At 47.1% G+C, this 18,285-nt stretch overlaps 1 protein-coding gene across 1 annotated transcript; it reads left to right on the forward strand.

Annotated features, from left to right (window-relative positions):
- The first annotated feature begins 66 nt into the window (after positions 1-66).
- Positions 67-10,800, forward strand: Chchd4 (coiled-coil-helix-coiled-coil-helix domain containing 4). The gene is made up of 3 exons (XM_008854942.3): positions 67-284; positions 7,392-7,490; positions 9,739-10,800. The coding sequence occupies exons 1-3, from the start codon at positions 263-265 to the stop codon at positions 10,035-10,037; spliced, it is 420 nt and encodes a 139-aa protein (XP_008853164.1). The 5' UTR covers positions 67-262; the 3' UTR covers positions 10,038-10,800.
- The last annotated feature ends 7,485 nt before the right edge of the window (positions 10,801-18,285 follow it).

Consider the following 18,285-nt stretch of genomic DNA (forward strand, 5'->3'; position numbering starts at 1 on the left):
CAAGATTTCTGGAAACTGTAGTTCGGAAAGCTTGGAGCGTGGCGGAGGGGCGCGCGGGCTGCTGGGAAGTGTAGTTTCGGCTGAGGGGCTGAGGAGGAGGAGGCTCGGAGGCAGGCGCGCGGCGGGCAGGCCTGGAGGGGGCGGGTCCTCGCGGTCTTCTGAGCTACCCGCGGGGCCTGAGGAGAGCGAGGTCACCGAGTGAAGGTGTGCCCGCTACCGCCGCGCCCTCCGTTTCTGCGAGCTGCGAACTCTGGGAGCAGCCATGGCCTACTGCCGGCAGGAAGGTAGGTCGGGCGCTGCCATGGAGACCGGCGAGGGGCTGCAGAAGACCTGCAGTCCGTTCATCGGTACACGAGTGGGGCGGACGCGGCCACGTGCCCTCCGTGGTTTCTTCTTGGGTCCCTCGGGGCGGAAGCCGCGTGGGGTCGCTACCTCCGTTTTGCAGATGAGAAAACCGAGGCTCCATGAGGAAGTGGTCTGGTCCAAGGTCACCATGAAGCTGGAGCCCCGACCTCGCGTGGGAGATGCGGGACCTGGCCTGCGGGGCGCTCTGGAAATGCGGCGCTAGTGGTAGCAGGCCGGAAACTGGGGATTGTTAGGAATTAGTCACGCTCGCGCCTACCACACCCCACGTGTTTCCATCTTGCACCGGCTTTTTAATTTTCCTTGAAAATTACCACTCAGGCTCAGAGTCCCTACTACGCTCCAGGCACCGTTTAAACACCTTTGTAAGTCAGATTTTGTTACTGTCCACGTTTTAATCAGCAAGCCAAAGCCAAGAGGCCGGAGGGCCGTGAGACTGGAGTGCTCTGCCTTGGGAAGGACTCTTCCCTTCCCACCAACGTTGAGGCCCGCCTACTTCTATTTTCCCTGCTGTTACTTCTAGGTAATGTAAGAATCCAGACCATCCAGGTCTATAGCAGGATGTCCCCTCACCCACTGACTCCTTGTCCCTGACCCCTCCAGGCTCAAGGTTCCTGTCTTGTGAAATGAGAGGTTGGCCTTCATTCGTTTTAGGATTTGTGGAGCACAGTGTCAAGGCCAGGAAAGAGGGATGGAGGACTCCTGAGAATATAAAGCTGTCAAGAGATTTTATGTTGGATCACTCCCAGAATTCTTTGAGTAGCCCAGCTCTCTCACTTTAATTTAGGGAATCTGAAGCCCAGAGTAGTTGTGACCTGAAAGGTCGTACATCATTTAAAAACCTCAGTCTTCACCACCCAGCTTTTTCCCAGTACCATAGCTTGCTTCTAGAAAGCCTTCTCAGGGTCAGGGTCATAATTCACTGATAACTCTCAGCAGGACTATTTCTGTTAATTAATACTTAGCGTGTGCCTTACATGAAAATCCTCTGACCCAGCACTTTGTTACGCAGTTGGTTTTATCATGATTGGGGGGGGGGGGGGGGGTGTCTTTTTGGTTGCTATTTTGTCCCAAGATACCTGGCCCTTGTCATGATTCTTATTTCCTGCAAGTCAGTGTTGAACCTTTGGGGTAGAGAAGCTATGCAAGTGAACACTCCTCCCTCTTGGAGGGTTACAGGCCTCTCTCCAGGAAGGAGGGTGGCCCCACCTGCTGCTGCCGCATAGAACCTGTCTTGCTGGTCCAAACACTCTTTGCTGTTGTCATTTTTGTCTTATCCACAGCACTGCCCCTTCAAATGTGCGATGTAAGGGCTGAGGTGACTCGACTGCTTTATTCTTCCAGCTTTGTGTTTTCCAGCTGCCACTCAGCTACCCTGGCCTTTGCCAGGTGCTTCCTTCCTCTGGTCTTAAGATTGCTAACTCTTCATCCTTTAAGAACCAGCCCAAGGGGCTGGAGAGATGGCTCAGCAGTTAAGAACAGTGACTGCTCTTGAGAGGACCAGGTTTGATTCACAGCACCCACATGGCAGCTAACAACCATCTGTAACTCCAGTTCCAGGGGATCTTATGCCGTTTTCTGACCTGTGTGGGCATTGTACGACACAGATCACAGGTGCATTTACATACATGTAGGCAATATACTCAGGCACACACACACAAAATAAATAAGAACAAGAACCAGCCCAAATGTCACCTTCTCAGAGAGGCCTTCCCTGCTTTGTGTCTTTCACATCTTAGACTCTCTGAAATTATTGTCTGTCTTCTACCAAGATGAGAGGTAGCAGAAGGCATGGTATGCACGGGATGCTCAGATCTTCATGGAGTGTTTGTTGTGAGCAAATCATTGTCTGGGTACATTTATGTCAAAGGTCCATCCATCCCTCATTGGTCTCCAGGTTAAAGGCCTCAGAAAGACACCGAAGGAGTCCACAGTGTGAGCGCAGCCTCACTCCCTGCCTACATGTCTCTTTCTTTGTTTTTTTGTAATTCACAGCCTGCCTGCTCCTGTTCAGTCAGTAAATATTTTTATTGCACAAATTCAACATGCCAGCCATTGAGCATATAGTAGCAAGCAGGCTGACACATTCTGGCTTTACAGCATGAGAAGGGGTTGGCATTAAAGCATCTCCAGATGAATGGATAATTAGAAACTACAGGTAGACACTGTGGCAGGAGTGTCCTGAGAGGCTCTGGAGGGCTCCCAGCGCTGTAGGGATAATTTCAAATCCTCCTTTCTCAAGTCTGTTCTAGCCCTCTCACTATGTGGAAAGGAACACTGTTTTTATTTGTGTTTTTCTTGTTACTGTTTTTGAGACTGGGTCTCACTGTGTAGTCCTGACTGGTCTGGAACTGGCTGTGTAGACTAGGCTGGCCTCAGACTCATGGAGATCCATCTGTCTCTACTGGGATTAAAGGCATAAATGGCCTCAAGCCTTTTAGAGCTTTTAGACCCTTAGAGCCACTTCTTGTCTAGGCATTGCTTTTCTAGTCCTTCTGAAATATCGTATCCCCTCTGTCCCTCCCCAGGCTCTTTTGTGTTTGAGATAGGATCTCAGGCAGCTCAGGCTGGCCTTGAGTTCTTGATCCTCCTACCTCTACCTATAGGGTTCAGGAATTATAGGTATGGAAGAGCATGTCATGTTCATTTGGTGCTAGGGATCAAACTTTGAGCTTTCTGTACACTAGGCAAGCAGTCAACCAGCTGACTCCCCATCCCCTCTTAAGCTCTTTATCAAAGCTCCAGGTGAATTCCTGCCCTTGGGCACCCCTTCCGTAGAACTTCCCCCTCCCCATCAGACTTCTACTGAATGTCTGTGTGATTGTCAGCTCTCACCCCCAAGTCAGAGCAGGAGTTTTCTTCATAGTCACATGCTCCTTCATCCTGTCCAGTCTGTGTTTCCAAAGAGTGAGTGCGATGGGATGGCTTGCCTTTTGGGGTTGTTTTTGTGACAGTCACTCTATATAGCCATGGCTGGCCTTGAACTAACTTTCTTTTTTGTTATGTTTTGTTTTGGTTTTTTTAAGCTAGGATTTTGCTATGTTACCCTACCTGGCCTTAAACTCACAGAAATCCTCCTGCTTCAGCTTTCTGAGTGAGACAATTATAGTAGGCATTTGCCACTATTCTTGACTGAGAAGGGTGTCTTGATCTGTGGGTCTCTGTCTCTTGAACTCTAGAAAGGTCTCTAGTACAGATGAACTTAGCCAGTATTTGTTGAGTTGAATTTCCTTTCTAAATACTAGGGAGTTTTGTCTTTCAAGGGAGTTAGATTTTACGTGTGAAAGTCCTGGGCAGTTACATATGTCAAACTCTTGAAATCTCTTACCTTGGGGCTAGAGAGACAGCTCAGAGGTTCAGTGTGCTCGCCGTTCTTCAGCAGACCTGATTCTGGTTGCTAGCACCCACTTTGGATGGCTCACACTGTAACTAACTCTCACTCTGAGGGGAGTCCACTGCCCTCTTTGGCCTCAATGGGAACCTGCACACATACATACAAACACATATACATAAATAAAAAAGTTCCTATCACTTGGGAGGCTGAGGCAGGGGGATCTTGAGTTTGAGGCCAGTCCAAGGTAGATACAAGACCTATCTCAAAGAAGAAAACAAAACAAAACAGTAAATCAGCATTTTGTATCAGTTCCTGCATCAACTCTTTTTTTTGTTTTTAATATTTTATTATTTTTATTTTATGTGTATGAGTGTATTACCTGCATGTATGTGAGTGCACCTGTGTCGTGCAATGCCGCAGAAGTCAGAAGAGGGCTTCAGATTCCCTTGGAACTGGAGTTAAGGACAGTTCATAGCTGCCATGTGGGTGCTGGGAATTGAACCTGGGTCCTCTGCAAGAGCAGTCAGTGCTCTCAACCACTGAGCCATCTCTCCAGCCCCATCAGCTCTTATTTTTAATTTAATTTTTTAGCACTGGAGATGGAACCTAGGGCCTTGCACATACTAGGCAGGTGTTCTACCCTGGAGTTATAGCTCAATCCCCTTGCATCTGCTTTTAAACATCCAGGAAGCACAGACCTCGTGGGACAAGCAAGCAGTGCGCAGGATGTAAGGCAACACACTTGACATCCTTCAAAGTAGAGGCCCTGCTCTGCCCTCACTGCCTTTGGCTATGTTTCTTAGCCCTTCTGGGCCCATTTCCCCTGCCTGTGAAGAAAGATTAGGTGATACCTGCCCCTGCGTTGATGTGAGGCTAATAACTCACAGAGGTACAGAGGTAAAGGCATCACAGTGTGCAAACGTGTAGAAGATGCTGCAGGTACTGTTTTTCCTGGGATCTAGGGTGGAGTGAGTGCCAAGGAGAGATCTGAGAATACGCCCAGAAGGGTTGGCACCATGGGAGGAAGCTAGAGCAGTAGGCAACTTTGTCCTAACCTGACAGAGCTTCAGTCACTGGAAACCCAGGAGCAATTTGGATGTGCCAGAGTTTGACTGAGCTTTCCTGGGCTTGATCTGGCCTCTCTGGCCTCTGTATGCGTCACAAATCCCCCCAGGTGCCTTGGGAACTTGCCAGGTTTGTACCCTTTCCCTTTGGGCCTATGACTGAGTCTCAGGCTGTGCTGAGCTGAGGTCTGGGGCCACACAGCTGTCAGAGCTGAGTTGAGACCTTCATATAAGCTTAGCATTCAGCAGTTATGTAGCTTGCTTATGAGTGTTTGAAAACTGGCCAGTCTGCAGGGTTCCCAGTACTCCAGCATGCCCCAGGGCTTGTATGGATGCTTCCCAGGGAAGGGTGCTCTGATAAAACTATGAGGTACCAGGGCTGAGCAGAACCCAGGTAGGCAGAGGTCCTGGCCTTGTATGTCCTCAGGCCTAACCATTGCTGTGTTTTCCAGTATAGGAGATCTGTTCAGGTGTGGCCAGAGGTAAGACACTATGCTGGGTGTCCCTGTGTCCCCTGAGCCGACCTTTTTGTTGAGCTGGGCATCCTGGCTTTTGCTCTTGCCTGTCTTCTCTGAGCCCCTTCCTTGGATACTGCAGTCCTAGCATGGGCCCAACCTTTTGCCTTGCTCTCCTTAGCTTGCCTGGGACTGAACTTTCTAAAACGTAGACAAGAATCTGTGAGTGGAGACAGTGCCAGCAGCTTTCGGAGGGCCTCCTGTCTGCAACTGGCTTCAGCTTCTGCAGGAGCTACCTTGCTCAGGGCCACTCACTAAGCCCTGTCCAGGGGCACTTTTAGATATACCTAAAGGCTTTGTAAACGTTAGGAGACTCCCATGCCCTCCTGATAAGGGGTTCATTTCATCCCAGATCTCCTGGGATCAGAGTGGGCTAGTCAGGGCTGCAGAGAGGGTTAGAAAGGCCCAGTTCAGGCATCAGTCTTCTTTCCCCCCTCAGCTTCTTGGGGCTGGGGTTGGGTGGGTTTTTATTGCCAAGTGCTCAGGTCGGGTATCAGTTTTGTTTTATGTTGAGGGAGGGACAGTGTGGGTGCTGGAAAGGTTTGGGTGTGGTGGACTTGGGAAGTTCCAGCCCTGTGTGAGCCCAGGCAAGTCACCACTGTGAACAGAAGGCACCACTGTCCCCCTCAGAAGTGATGGGTGGGGGGACTAGCCGACAGGACCCAGAGTTGAACCAGTTCAGTCTGCTCTCAGGGACCTGCTGTGCAGTGTGGGTGCTGAGACAAGGTACTGTCCATCACAATGGAAATGTCTGCCACAGACCAGTGAAGTGGGGGAGGGGGGCTGTAGAAGTGTGTGGTGTATGGAGCCACAGGGTGTCCAGGAGAGCCAGGAGGGATTTAGCTAGGCAAGAGCCTTGCCTGTCCCCTGCTGCTCTCGAACAGTCACTCTGGGACTTTTGTTTTCTTACTTCCTCTTAAAATTTATTTTTGTTGTTTTTGTGTTTTGAAACAGAATCTCTCTATGCAGCCCACACTGGCCTTGAACTCAGTCTTCCTGCCTCAGCCTTTGGAATAAGCTGGGATGTGGGGTTTGTGCTACCATCCCTACCCAGCAGGGCCTGTGTTTTCTGCTCTATCAGTGAGTGAGGGTGATGATAATACATTATAGGGTCACTGTAAGGTTTCTATGAAATACAGCATTTACTGTCCCCACAACAATAGGAGAAACTGTAGTGGAAAACACACCTGCCTCCTGTGTGTTTCCCTGGAGGCCTTAGGATACTGGGAGCCAGGCCTAAATGTGGGGGGTTCTGGGAGTGAACTCTACCTTCCTCACACTGTTCACAGAAGACAGAAACATCAGCACATCTGTGAAGTGCTCTGGGTCTGTCCCCCATCCCAGGACTCTTCCTTCTGCTGGCAGTGATTGGAGACTAGAAGTCTTAGAAGGGTGTTGGCCCTGGACATTCTTGGTCACGTGTGGTCTCTGTCTTTCCGAGGCTGGTGCCTGGGGCATTGTCCCCTAGGCTGTCTTTCTGAAAACTCACTGTGGCTGCATCAGCTTTGGGCTGCAGGCTGGGTCCCTAAATCACCGAGCACTGGCTGCCTCACTGTTTTCAGATGTCCTCAGTCTCCTCACAAGGGCACCAGAAAGTATCCTTTCTCTGTAGTTCTTTTCTGCCGTCACCTGTGAGCAGCTTGTGCAGCACCTTAGGTGGGGCGCCTGGTTTCAAGTACTCTGAATATCACTGGCCTTTCATTTTGCAAGAGTCCTGTAAGGTCTGGTTCAGGGGAGGCAGAGCAGGGAGGGGAGTATTCCCAAGTTGGGGAACATTTCATTTCTTTTTGGGGGGAGAGGAGTTCGGTTCCTTTCTTGGTGGGAAGAGGAGATGGACTTGTATCTGAGGACTGTCATTGGCAGATGTGGGGACTAGCAGACATGTCCTTTGGCTGAGTTGTGGATTTTTGTCTCCTGTGGGTTTGGGAGGCAAGGTGGAAGGGCAACGTATGACTCCTTCCTCGTCCAGCACTTGGGTGGAGTTCCAGTTCAACCCTGGTTCTTAGTAGGCCCTTACTTGGGGCTGCAGGGCACAGGTTTAAACTGGCAGCTCTCGGTTTAAAGCAGGATCACTGCTCTCTAGTAAAATGCCTCTTCCTTTGCCCCAAATACTAGGGAAGGATCGAATCATATTTGTGACCAAAGAAGATCATGAAACTCCCAGTAGTGCAGAGCTGGTGGCTGATGACCCCAATGATCCGTATGAAGAGCACGGTGAGATGAAGAGCCCACAGACACGTTCTGGGGAGGCTCGGTGTTGAGAACTGCTTTCCTACTTTGAGTCTGCCTTGGCCATGGCCAGCTGTCTAGCCCTGTGGGCGCTGTCTCCCTCAAGGGGTGGGCTGTACCAAGCCAGCAGGCAGCAGTTCCTCCTTATTGAAACATTTCTCTTTTCTGCGTTGCACTCACTTAAGTAGTTGTATGATTCATGGTGGTTAAGGGTGACTAAGGTTAACTGGATTTCAGCAGTTGCAGGTGATGGAGAGATAGCTGTCTGTGCTGTCAAGTTACCAGAGTGAATCCTGCCATGTCTACCAGATGTATTTATAGGCAGGCTTGTAGTGGGCTGCTAAAATCCTGCCTCTACCCTACTAAATGCTCCCATGAGCACCTGCTATGACACGGTGTCTCAGCATGAATGCCCATTTTCTACAAGCAAGACTCAGCAAAGCTAGTCAGAACTGTCACACAGTCCTGGGCTCATCTCTGAATATAGCAATGGCTACTTGTCATCCTAAAGGCTTTGGGCTGGACACTTATGTGAGGCACGTGCCTGTATGCAATGTTACAGTCCACATGCAGTTCACAGGACTCAGTTCACCAGTCAAAATCAACTTTCATATCGGTGATGATGACTAACAAGTCAGGTGTGAATTGCTGGTAACTAAGGTTGAAGAGCTTGAAGCAGCCAGCCTTGGAGGAAGGGCTCATGCCTGGAACTTTTAAGACATGATCTAAAGTAGTATGTGTTCCTAGGTGGGACATGTTGCCTGTTACCCTGCTGTCGACACCTCAGGGTTACTCAAGCTAAGGGTGCATACCTAGCACTCTGTTGGGAGCATTGGCAAGTCAGATGTTACAGTGTTTTAGTGTTCTGAGGACAGCCAGAGGAGTGATCCCCAGTCAGCCCTCCTTAATGAAGAAAAGTGAATCCATGTCGGTTCTAGTCCTGTGTTTACCTTCAGGTCCACATCAGCTGTGCGCATGTTGCTGGGGCTCTGGAGGTGTAAACATACCCATTTTGTTTGCTTTGCCTCCCTGTGTTCAGGTGAATGCCTGGGCTGTACCTGCTAAAGCTGCCGTTTGGGTGGATTTGTGTTGTGTGCCCCAGTACACACTGCTCCCTGTGTCTGCTGCCAGGCTCTGAGAGAATGAAATAGGGACTTCTGCAGTTGGGCTGCAATTGTGTTTTTAAAGGCAGGCTTTCCCTATATGTAGCTTTAAACTTGGGATCCTCTTGTCAGCTTATGTAGTGCTGGGATTACCAGTGTGCACTACCACACCTGACTTTTGGGCAATGTTTTTTAAGTGTCAGACTTCATTCTTTTGGAAGCTGGTTGCTTGGGTTAGCACATTGGAGCCTGGAAGGTCAGCATTTGCATGGGTTTTATTCAGCACAGAGAGTCCCTGAGAAGTAGGGAGTGGGGGTGAAATGTGGAAGAAAGGGCTCTGGGAATCTTGTAGGCCCTGGCTAAAGTCCTGAGAGCCTCTGTGAGACCCAGACACCCACTGCAGACAGCGCTGGAGGATTGCCCCAGTTGCCACTACACCTTAATGCACAGAAGCTTGCTCTGCAGCTGTGGGTGATGGTGGTGAGCTGCTGGCTAAGGGGTAGCACCAGTGGCATTTCCTGTTGTTCCTATTTCTAAATAAGGATCAGTAAGGGTAGATAGATCCCTTGATCGGTAAAGCTTTCCAAGCTGGAATTAAGAGGCAGAGCTGGAATTGAGAGGTGGAGTTCAGCCTAGGACTTTGGACACTAGCTCATATGCCATGCCTGGGCACTCTGGTAGAGTGAAAGGTCATGTGTCATTTCAGTGGGAAGGTTAGAAGTTTTTTTCCTTTTCTTTTTGCAGTACTTTGGCCAGCCCAATGGAGGCAGTTCCCCCAAATGATGCTCCCTCTACCCAGGTGTGTCAACTTGACACTAAAGCTATTCAGCACAGCTTCTTTAAAAGTTCCTCAAAATACGGCTAAGCGATAGCTGCTGCTCAGCTTCCCAGGCCCAAGGAGGCAGCTTAGAAGCTAGACCAGTGCTTATATGGAGAAGGGGACCAGCAGCTGCTTCTATCCAGCTTCACCATGGCTTGCTTGGTTTGTGCTAGGCCTCTGAACCTGGTCCAGATCAAGAAGTAGCTCCACAGGGAGTGCCTCCCCACCCTGTGAGGACTGGACTGGCTTTGTGTGTTCTGAGACCATAAGAACATCTCTCACCTTTTCCTTGCCCGTCTTCCTGTTCTAGGATTGATACTGCCAAATGGAGACATTAACTGGAATTGCCCGTGCCTTGGAGGAATGGCCAGCGGCCCCTGTGGGGAACAGTTCAAATCTGCCTTTTCCTGCTTCCACTACAGCACGGAAGAAATCAAGGGGTCAGACTGTGTAGACCAGTTCCGCGCCATGCAGGAATGCATGCAGAAATACCCAGATCTCTATCCCCAAGATGACGACGAGGAAGAGGAGGAGAAGCCATCGGAACAGGCAAAGGAAGCAGCTTTCACTGAGGCCTCTGCAGCCACAGAGCAGGGCTCAAGCTCCTGAAGGCCACTGATCCCAGCTGCCGCTGGTCCACTCAGAGCCACAGGACCTTTTGCACAATGCCTTTCAGTTGCCCTCTGTGAAAGTGTCTTTCCCTCTGTTGTTGTGTGCACTGTAACGTACAAAATAACTTATTTTTGTGATCAGGGGTCTTGGCTCCTTGCCATATACACTGAAGAGGGGATGTGTACGAGTCCTTCATAAACCTATCTGTGAATGTAGTGCCACTGCTGAATTGTCTTCTCTTGATTGCCCTGGATTTTGACACTTTGAAATAATGTGCGGAATACTCTCAGCAACCAAAAATTGTTATTCAGGAGTTTCCTGTGAGTAAGTTGATTTATTCTGATTCATTGTGTCCCTTTTCATAGATTTTTATGCCTCTTTGGGAAATTAAGAATGCTGGAGTGGGGCCATTCCTTATAGAAGAGGCCAAGGGCCAGATTCTCACCAAGGAGTTCCCTGGGACTACTGTACTTCATTCCTGCCAGGCTTGGTTTCCGTGCTTGCAGTGTGCTCCAGGCTCTAGGATGCTCACTGGGAGCCTGTGACTGCCCAGTCCCTTCCTAGGTGAAAGGAGAAGCTGGTTTTGCTGTTCATTGTTCTACTGTTCTGAAAGCCTTGGTTTGGGCCCATGTTCACTCAGGCTCAGTGTAGTCAGCTGTAACATTCTGGAGAGTTGGGGACCTGACTGTTGCCAGAGCAGCAATCAAGAGAGGATGTGGTCTGAAGTACTTAATTAAAAGGAAATGTGATTTCTACCAGATTTTGAGTGTGTCTTTTTACTAATTAGGTTTGTTTGTTTAATTTTCTGTGGTACAGTGTTGAGTGTGTGGCAAGGCCTCCTGTGGTTCTGCCTCCCAGGCCACTTGTAATTTTGAGACAAACACTCACCAGGTTTCTCAGGTTACACTTGAACTTATGATCTTGCTTTAGCTTCCCAAGTAACTTGGATTACAGGTGTGTGTCACCATACCAGGCTAGAAGCATGTTTGATGTTTAAAAGAATAATAAGGAAAAATTCTCCTGAAATTCCTCTTTAAAGATGTTAGTTAAACTAGTTTGAGGCAGCACACGCCTTTAATCTCAGCACTCAGGAGGCAGAAGCAGGTGGATCTCTGAGTTTGAGGCCAGCCAGGTCTACATAGAGTTCCAGGCTAACCAGCAGTATGGTGATACCCTGTCTCTAAAACAAAACCAGTTTGAGTCTTGATATGCTTTATTGAGTTCAGAGCTCCTTTTTCTTTATGGACAGATGCCTTCCTGCAGACTCTATGGGTAAGCTGTGAGGTGAGGAAGGTTCTTCCATTTGAAGAGGACGAATACTGCAGATTACTTTGCTCAAAGGAACCACTGGGTTTTTTTACATTATGGTGTAGTAATGCCTTATATGTTCCAAAAGCATTAATTACTGCTGTGTAAAAAAAAATAACCTTAATTTAGCAGATTGAAACATGACCTCACATATCCTGCTGCTGAGGAGCCTAAGCATGGCCTTCCCGGGTCCTCTGCTGCAGCCTGGCCGGAGTCATCTTGTGACTTGGCCAGCCCACAGATGCCCAAGTTGTTTTGGGGGCAGGAATCAGTGGGCTGAGTATGGGTTGTTTGGCCTCAGTTCTTTGGTAGGTCTCAGTTCGTTATGGTCTGGGCTCAGAGCAAGTGAGAATAAGAAGATGGAAGGCAAAGCCAGGCCTGGTGACTGCTGCATGCCTTTAATCCCAGCACTGGGGAGACAGAGACAGGAGGATCTCTGTGACACCTAGGCCAGCCTGGTCTACATAGCCAGGACCAGTTCAGCTGGGGTTGCAGGAAAACCCTCTCAAAAAACAAAACAATGGCAGACCCTTTTTGTAACTTGATTTTAAAAACCTGGGGTCTCACCGAGTTAAACGACAGAGCTCCCATCCAGTGCATTGCTTCGGTCACTACTGTATCTTTGTTAGAAGTGACTCAGCCCACTCCTGGGTGGGGCCACAGGGCCAGAGTCAGGGTAGGGCATGCCACCAAGGTAAAGTTTGAGATCACAGTTAACTTGAGAGTTGCAGTTCTGAGGTTGGGAGATAGAGAGCTGTGAACCTTAGTTAACCCAAAACAGCTTGACAAATGTGGGAGGTGTGACAGGCCTGTAGACTAAACGGGATGCTGGTCCTCATCTTCTGTCTTGTTTGAGACAGGGTCTTTTCTTGTTATACCGCACACGCCAGGCTGACTTCTGGAGACTGTCCTACCTTTGCCTCTCATCTTACCACAGGAGTGCTGGGATCATAGACACCCACTACTGTGCCTGGATTCTGGGGATTCAAACTCGGTTCCTTAAAATTGCACAGCAGGTATTTAACTCACAGAGCCATCCCCTATCTCTAGTCTGTTGAGTTTTGACACATTTATGTACCCTTGAAACCATCCTGTAAATCAAAATAGTGAATGTTGACAGCTGTTGTGTGACTCTATACCTAGAGAGACCTAAACAGACATCTACTCACCCCAGAGAGAGAACCATCGACAGACCCAAGTAAAGAGACCACCAAAATGTAACTTGGCAAACCAATGAGTTTATTGGGGTTACTTACAAGAGAGGGGTTACAGGAGCAGACATGACTCAGACTGTATCACCAAAAGCCCACCCCAGCATGAGTGACGGCTCTCGAAAGCTTTAGGAAGCCTGGAGCACACTGTACAACCTGCAGGCAGCTGCACAGGTTGGAGAGTCTCTTCCAGGAAGCTCAGTCCTTACTGTGTATATATACATATTTATGCATGCTTGGGGGAGGAGGAGGCCGAGTGGATTTGGTCAGTTTTACAGATTTTCTGAAGCTATTGAGTTGTTACTTCCTGAGCTTAAAAACATTAAACTCCAAAGATCCTTGGCATGCCTTTGTAATTTCTCTTTCCTCCTCCTCAGTCCAGAAATAACCACAGACTGACTTTTCATCATTAAACAGTCATTTGAATAGCGATCAGTCTGTGGTGGGTGCCTAGTCTGTAGCTGCTGAGGAGAGTGACCTTGGCCCAGTTACTTTATTGCCTGGGCCTTAGTTTACTTATTTTACTGTGAAAAGTAAGTTCTGACTGCACCCTAAAGAAGTGGGGAGGAGGAGCAATGCACCCAGAAAACCTGGAACCCTGGGGGTACACAGGCGCTCAGTTCCTGGAAGCCAGCATCCCACCTGGCTTTGAGGTACTGCTGAGCACACAGAGAACCTGTAGCTCAGTGTCTTCCTGTTACCTGAACTGCATCCCCTGAATTGAATAGAGTGTTAGTGCTTTCATTTGTTTGTATAGTGCTGGCCTGGAACTCTCAGTGTAGACCACCTGCCTCTGCCTCCTGAGTTCTGAGATAAAGGCATGAGCCATCATGTACAGACTGGAGTTGTTTTTCTTTTTGAGATTAAATTTACATAATGGTAACTATTTTTAAATGTCCAAAGTAGTGACAACACTGTTGTATAATCATCATTTTCCTTGTCTTGAGGGCTCTCCTTACTCTAATCAGTCCCTCCTCCTGTTACGTCATTTCACACTGCTAGTCTTCCCACCCAGTTGTTCCCACCCAGTTCTTTCTTCTCTTGGCTTAGGACTACTGGTCAGCCCTCTCATGAATTTGGTTCAAAAATTTCTGTGGGGTTCCCTTTATGACCTCTATCATTGCTGATGTTTTTGTTTTTCTGTTGTATCATTTTCCTGATTTTATTTTGTAGTTTATTCACATGCTGTTGTAGTACATTGGATTTTGTGAAGATGATTTTTAAAAATTTTATTGAATTTCTGTGTATTTCATACAGAACATCTTAATCATTTTATACCCCTTTTGCTATTGGCCTCCCATAGGCCCTCCCCACTGGAATTCATACATTTTGTCATTTGTGTTAAAGCCTATCATGTCAACTTAGTGTCCCCAAACATTCCTCAGTGCAAGTTCATCCACTGAGGTCTAATCAGCCTATCCAGAGTCCCTCCCTTGAAGAAGATCAGCTCTTCTTCACCCAGCAGTAATCAGCTGCCATAATTCTTCTACTAAGATTGGGGTCTGCTGTCCATTTCCACAGTTCTGTGCCGGGTTTTTGTCTGCTTGAGTTTGCATGGGTTTTGTGCATGCTGACACCATTGCTATAGGTTCGTATAAGAAGAGTCCCAGGAGTCTGTAGAACCCTATTTCCATATGGTTATGTACCTCCTCCCTTCTGCCCCATCCTCCTCAATAGTCCATGAGCTGTGGATGGAGTGTAATACAGGAGTCCTGTCCAAGGACCTACACTCTGCAGACTCTTATTCTCTGTGCTTTGGCCGGTATTCATTGCTGTCTTTTGGATGAGGGAGCTTTGTTAATGAGAGTTGAGAGATGCATTTGTATTCTATCACTTGTCCCACTAAGTTCTGTGAGCCTTAGGTGGAGAGGTTCCATTGTAGATGTGTCATTTAGGGTTAGGCATTTCACAGACACTTAATCTGTGTGTGACTGGTTGTGGAACTCTGTAATAGTTTCTATCTATTGCAAAAGAAACATCTTTGATGAGTGGTGATGGACATACTTGTCTGTAAACGTAAGGATCCATATTTAGCACATAGTAAGAAATTATATTTGTCTAGGGATGTGACAGCCTTGGGGTTTTCTTTAAGATCTATCTCTCCAGCCATGTGTATTTGGCTATGTTTACAGTACCATACATGAGTTCCCAACCATTGAGTGGGCTTTAGGGCCAATTAGGTAGCTTTTGATTACCCCCAAGATAAAAGTGCCACTACTGCCCCAATATAGTTTGCTGGGCTAGTCGTTGTGGTTATTAGACCTTAAAGCTGGGCTTGGACCATTGATTGATGTTCTCCCTTAGCAACTTGCATGGTTCTCCAAAATTATGTGAGCTAGAATTCAGGGAGGTGGCTTCTAGGTCAGTTCCAGCTCCATTGTTTTAAGTCTTGTGTCCCAAGTATGTCCTGTCTTCAGCAATAGGGTCTTACCTTCAAGTTCTGGGAGGCAATCAAGGGCTGTGAAAATAGCTTGTGTAATTTTGGGAGTCTCTTGGACTACTGGGGCCAACAAATGAAAGGAGATTTCTCCTGTCTGGTACTGGTTCTTTTAATATAGCCTTCACCTATACACATGGACTCATGTAGAGATATTATATATGTAATTTTTCATTAGGTTTTTGAACAAATATATTTCCCTCTAGTTTTTTACACCAGCTAAGCATTATTTATCTCTCTCTCCCTGTTGAACCCTCCACCCTCTCTCCCCTGTTAAAATACCCCCCATTTCCCCCATTTAACCCTTGATAATACCTGTCTCCTATGCTACCCCCCTTGAGCTCCTTCTCCTTTACCTCCATGCTTCCTTGTATAACCCTCTCTGTTCCCCTCCCATTTAAATACCCCCATTTAACCTATTTCCACTTTGGTAACACCTGTCTCCTACTGTTTTCTCTTGGGCTCCTTCTTTCCCTTTACCTCCCTGGTTCCTTTCCATTTTCCTGGCTCCTGCATTTACATCAGGATATATACTTACATATAAGGATTTGGTGCTAGGATCCACAAATGAGGGAGAATATATGTCGTTTGTTTTTCTGAGTCTTTGTTACTTCACTTAGTATAATAGTTCCTACTTCCATCCTTTACCTGCCAGTTTCATGATTTTTGGTTTTTATTAGCGCTGAGTAGAACTCCATTGTGTAAATGTATCACATTTTTGTTAACCACTCATTAGTTGAGGGGCACTTAGGTTGCTTCCATTTCTTAGCTGTCGTGAAAAGAGCAGCAACAAACATGGGTGTACAAGTATCTCTGTAGTAGTTTGAGTCATTTGAATCTATGCCAAGGAGTGGTATAACAAGATCATATGGTAGGTTCACTTTTTGTTTTTTTAAGAGTTCTCCACATTGCTTTCCATAATGGGTGAACAAGTTTGCAGTCCCTCCAGCAGTGAATGAGCTGCTTTCCCCACATCCTCTCTTAATGTTATTTGTTTACTTGACCTTAGTCAGTCTAACTGGGTAAGATGAAATCTTAAAGTGGTTTAAAATTTACTTATTTTTATTTTATGTGTGTATCTTGCTTGCATGTATGTAAGTGCACCCATGTCATGCTATGTCCACAGAGGTCAGAAAAAGGCACCGGATCCCCCAGAACTGGAGTTACAGATGGTTGTTAGCCACCATATGGGTGCTGGGAATCGAATCTGGGTCCTCTGCAAGAGCAGCCAGTGCTCTTAACCACTGAACCATCTCTTCAGCCCCCTTAAAGTGGTTTAATTTACATTTCCTTAATTACTAAGGATGCTTAAGGTGTTTCTTAGCCATCTTTATTTCTTCTCTTGAGAACTCTGTTCAGATTCATAGCTCATCTTTTAATTGGATCATTTTCTTTCTTGATTCTTTGTTTTTTGAGCTCTTTGTATATTCTCAGTATTAAACCTCTGTCGGGTGTGTTGCTGGTGAAGATTTTCTCCCATTCTTTGGGTTTTCTCTTCACTTCCTTAGTTGTTTCTTTTGTTGTACAGAAGCCTTTTATTTTAATGAGGTCCAATTTGTTGATTGTTGACCTTAATTTCTGAGCAACTGATGTCTGATTTACAAAGTCCTCTCCTACACCTATATCTTGTAGGGAATTGCCTATGTTTTCCTCTAACAGTTTCAGAGTTTCAGGTTTCATATTGAAGTCTTTGATCCATTTAAAGTTGGCTCTTGTGCATTGTGAAAGGTATGGATCTAATTTCATTCTTCTACAGGTGGAGATCCAGTTTCACCAGCACCATTTGTTGAAGATGCTGTATTTCCTCCACTGTGTACTCTTGGCAGCTTTGTCAAATACTAGGTTGCGGGATCCCTTCCCCACAAGCAGCGTGATGAGGGCTGAGGAGGGGTGAGTGCGCTGCCATACCAACCCCTCTGTTCCCAGGGCACCACCAAGGAGGCAGGGAGTCTTGTCCAGCAGGATCTTGTTTATTAAACTTTAAGCAAGTGTTTATATATCTTTATGAACATTAAATGTCCCTCCCCTCTATATCCCAAAATATGATTGGTTAGGATCATAGAACCCAATTAGCATCTTAGGTTTCAGTTTTCTGGAAATGCCAGGTTTCCAGGCATCCCCAGAAGTGGAAATCCCCTTCCCAACAGAGCATCCAATCATTTTAAAAGTCAGCTTGATCATGCAGTTTTTTTCTTCATTGCAAGGCATAGTGTCCACGAGGTGATCACGCTGGCTAGAGCCAATCAGCGACTCTTCCAACAAGTCTGGTCATGTCCCAGCTGTCCTCCTCAGGCATCAGACAAGACTGGTCATGCCCTAGCTGTTTCTCCAGGTGCCATTCTTTCCTGTTTCAGGTCTCGGGTCCCTACATCTCCCCCTGTTTTATTTTTCAAGTGAGGCTCCTCAGGAATAGCCCCGGGGATAGGAATTGCTATTCCTTTTTTCCTATTTGTTATGACCTCCCTGTCTTAGGTTGCCTCTCCTCAGGTTCTGAAGTTGTCCGTCCTTGGGTAACCATGATTGCTCTCATGGCCCCTGTCTTAGGTTTATCAGTCTGGGAGGGTCTTACCTGTCACTGGGATTAGTCATATAAATGATTATCAGGGGTCTATCCCATAAGGGGGGCAAAACAGCCTCACATTTTCAGGCCAATTCAAGCATCCAGGCCTGAACTTGCCCAGGGGAGGGACCTGAGGGAGATTGGGTAGCCAGGGCGAGCTGGACCAAGACTTTCTTTGTCTGTCTTTGCCTCTTGATGAGCGAACAGAGACATCTGAGGAGAACAAAAGCTAGCACAAGCATTAGAAACAAACTTCCATAAGCAAATAACCAAGTTGGGTCAAAAAAATCCCTTGATATGTTTCCATACCTTATTAAAGGAGGAATCCATTGATAAGACCAGAGCTCGGGTATAATTTAGGTCAATAATTTGATTGGTCAGTAATGTGGAGTAATTAAGGAATTGTTGGTTACAGTGACCATGAATATACTTAGAGAGATGTAGGCATGATTCAGAAAGATTATGAACCCTATAAGGGGTAAGGCATAGTGACCTATATCGGGGGCCACAGGTTAATAATGTCATATCTTTAGTAAGTGCCATCTCCTCACTTAGGAGATCTATTTGCTGTTGTAACACCATAACTGCCTGGTGAAGATGTTGATTGACGAGGGATTGAGTATGAAGAGTAGAGGAGGTCTTGGATACAATCTTATTAAGTGTATCCACAGTTGTGGATGACTGAGTGATGGCCACCGCTGCAGTGGTGGCCCCCCCAAGGCAAGGATA

This window comes from Nannospalax galili, unplaced genomic scaffold, assembly GCF_000622305.1.
Source record: "Nannospalax galili isolate Female #2095 unplaced genomic scaffold, S.galili_v1.0 scaffold406, whole genome shotgun sequence".
In the NCBI taxonomy this organism is placed as follows: Eukaryota; Metazoa; Chordata; class Mammalia; order Rodentia; family Spalacidae; genus Nannospalax; species Nannospalax galili.

What these genes read in the sequence shown, in the direction of transcription:
- Chchd4 (XM_008854942.3), top strand. Translation starts at nt 263, where the DNA reads ATGGCCTACTGCCGGCAGGAAG. An exon ending in GGCCTACTGCCGGCAGGAAG is followed by an intron (nt 285 to 7,391) that starts GTAGGTCGGGCG and finishes CCCAAATACTAG; the next exon opens with GGAAGGATCGAATCATATTT. An exon ending in TGATCCGTATGAAGAGCACG is followed by an intron (nt 7,491 to 9,738) that starts GTGAGATGAAGA and finishes TTCCTGTTCTAG; the next exon opens with GATTGATACTGCCAAATGGA.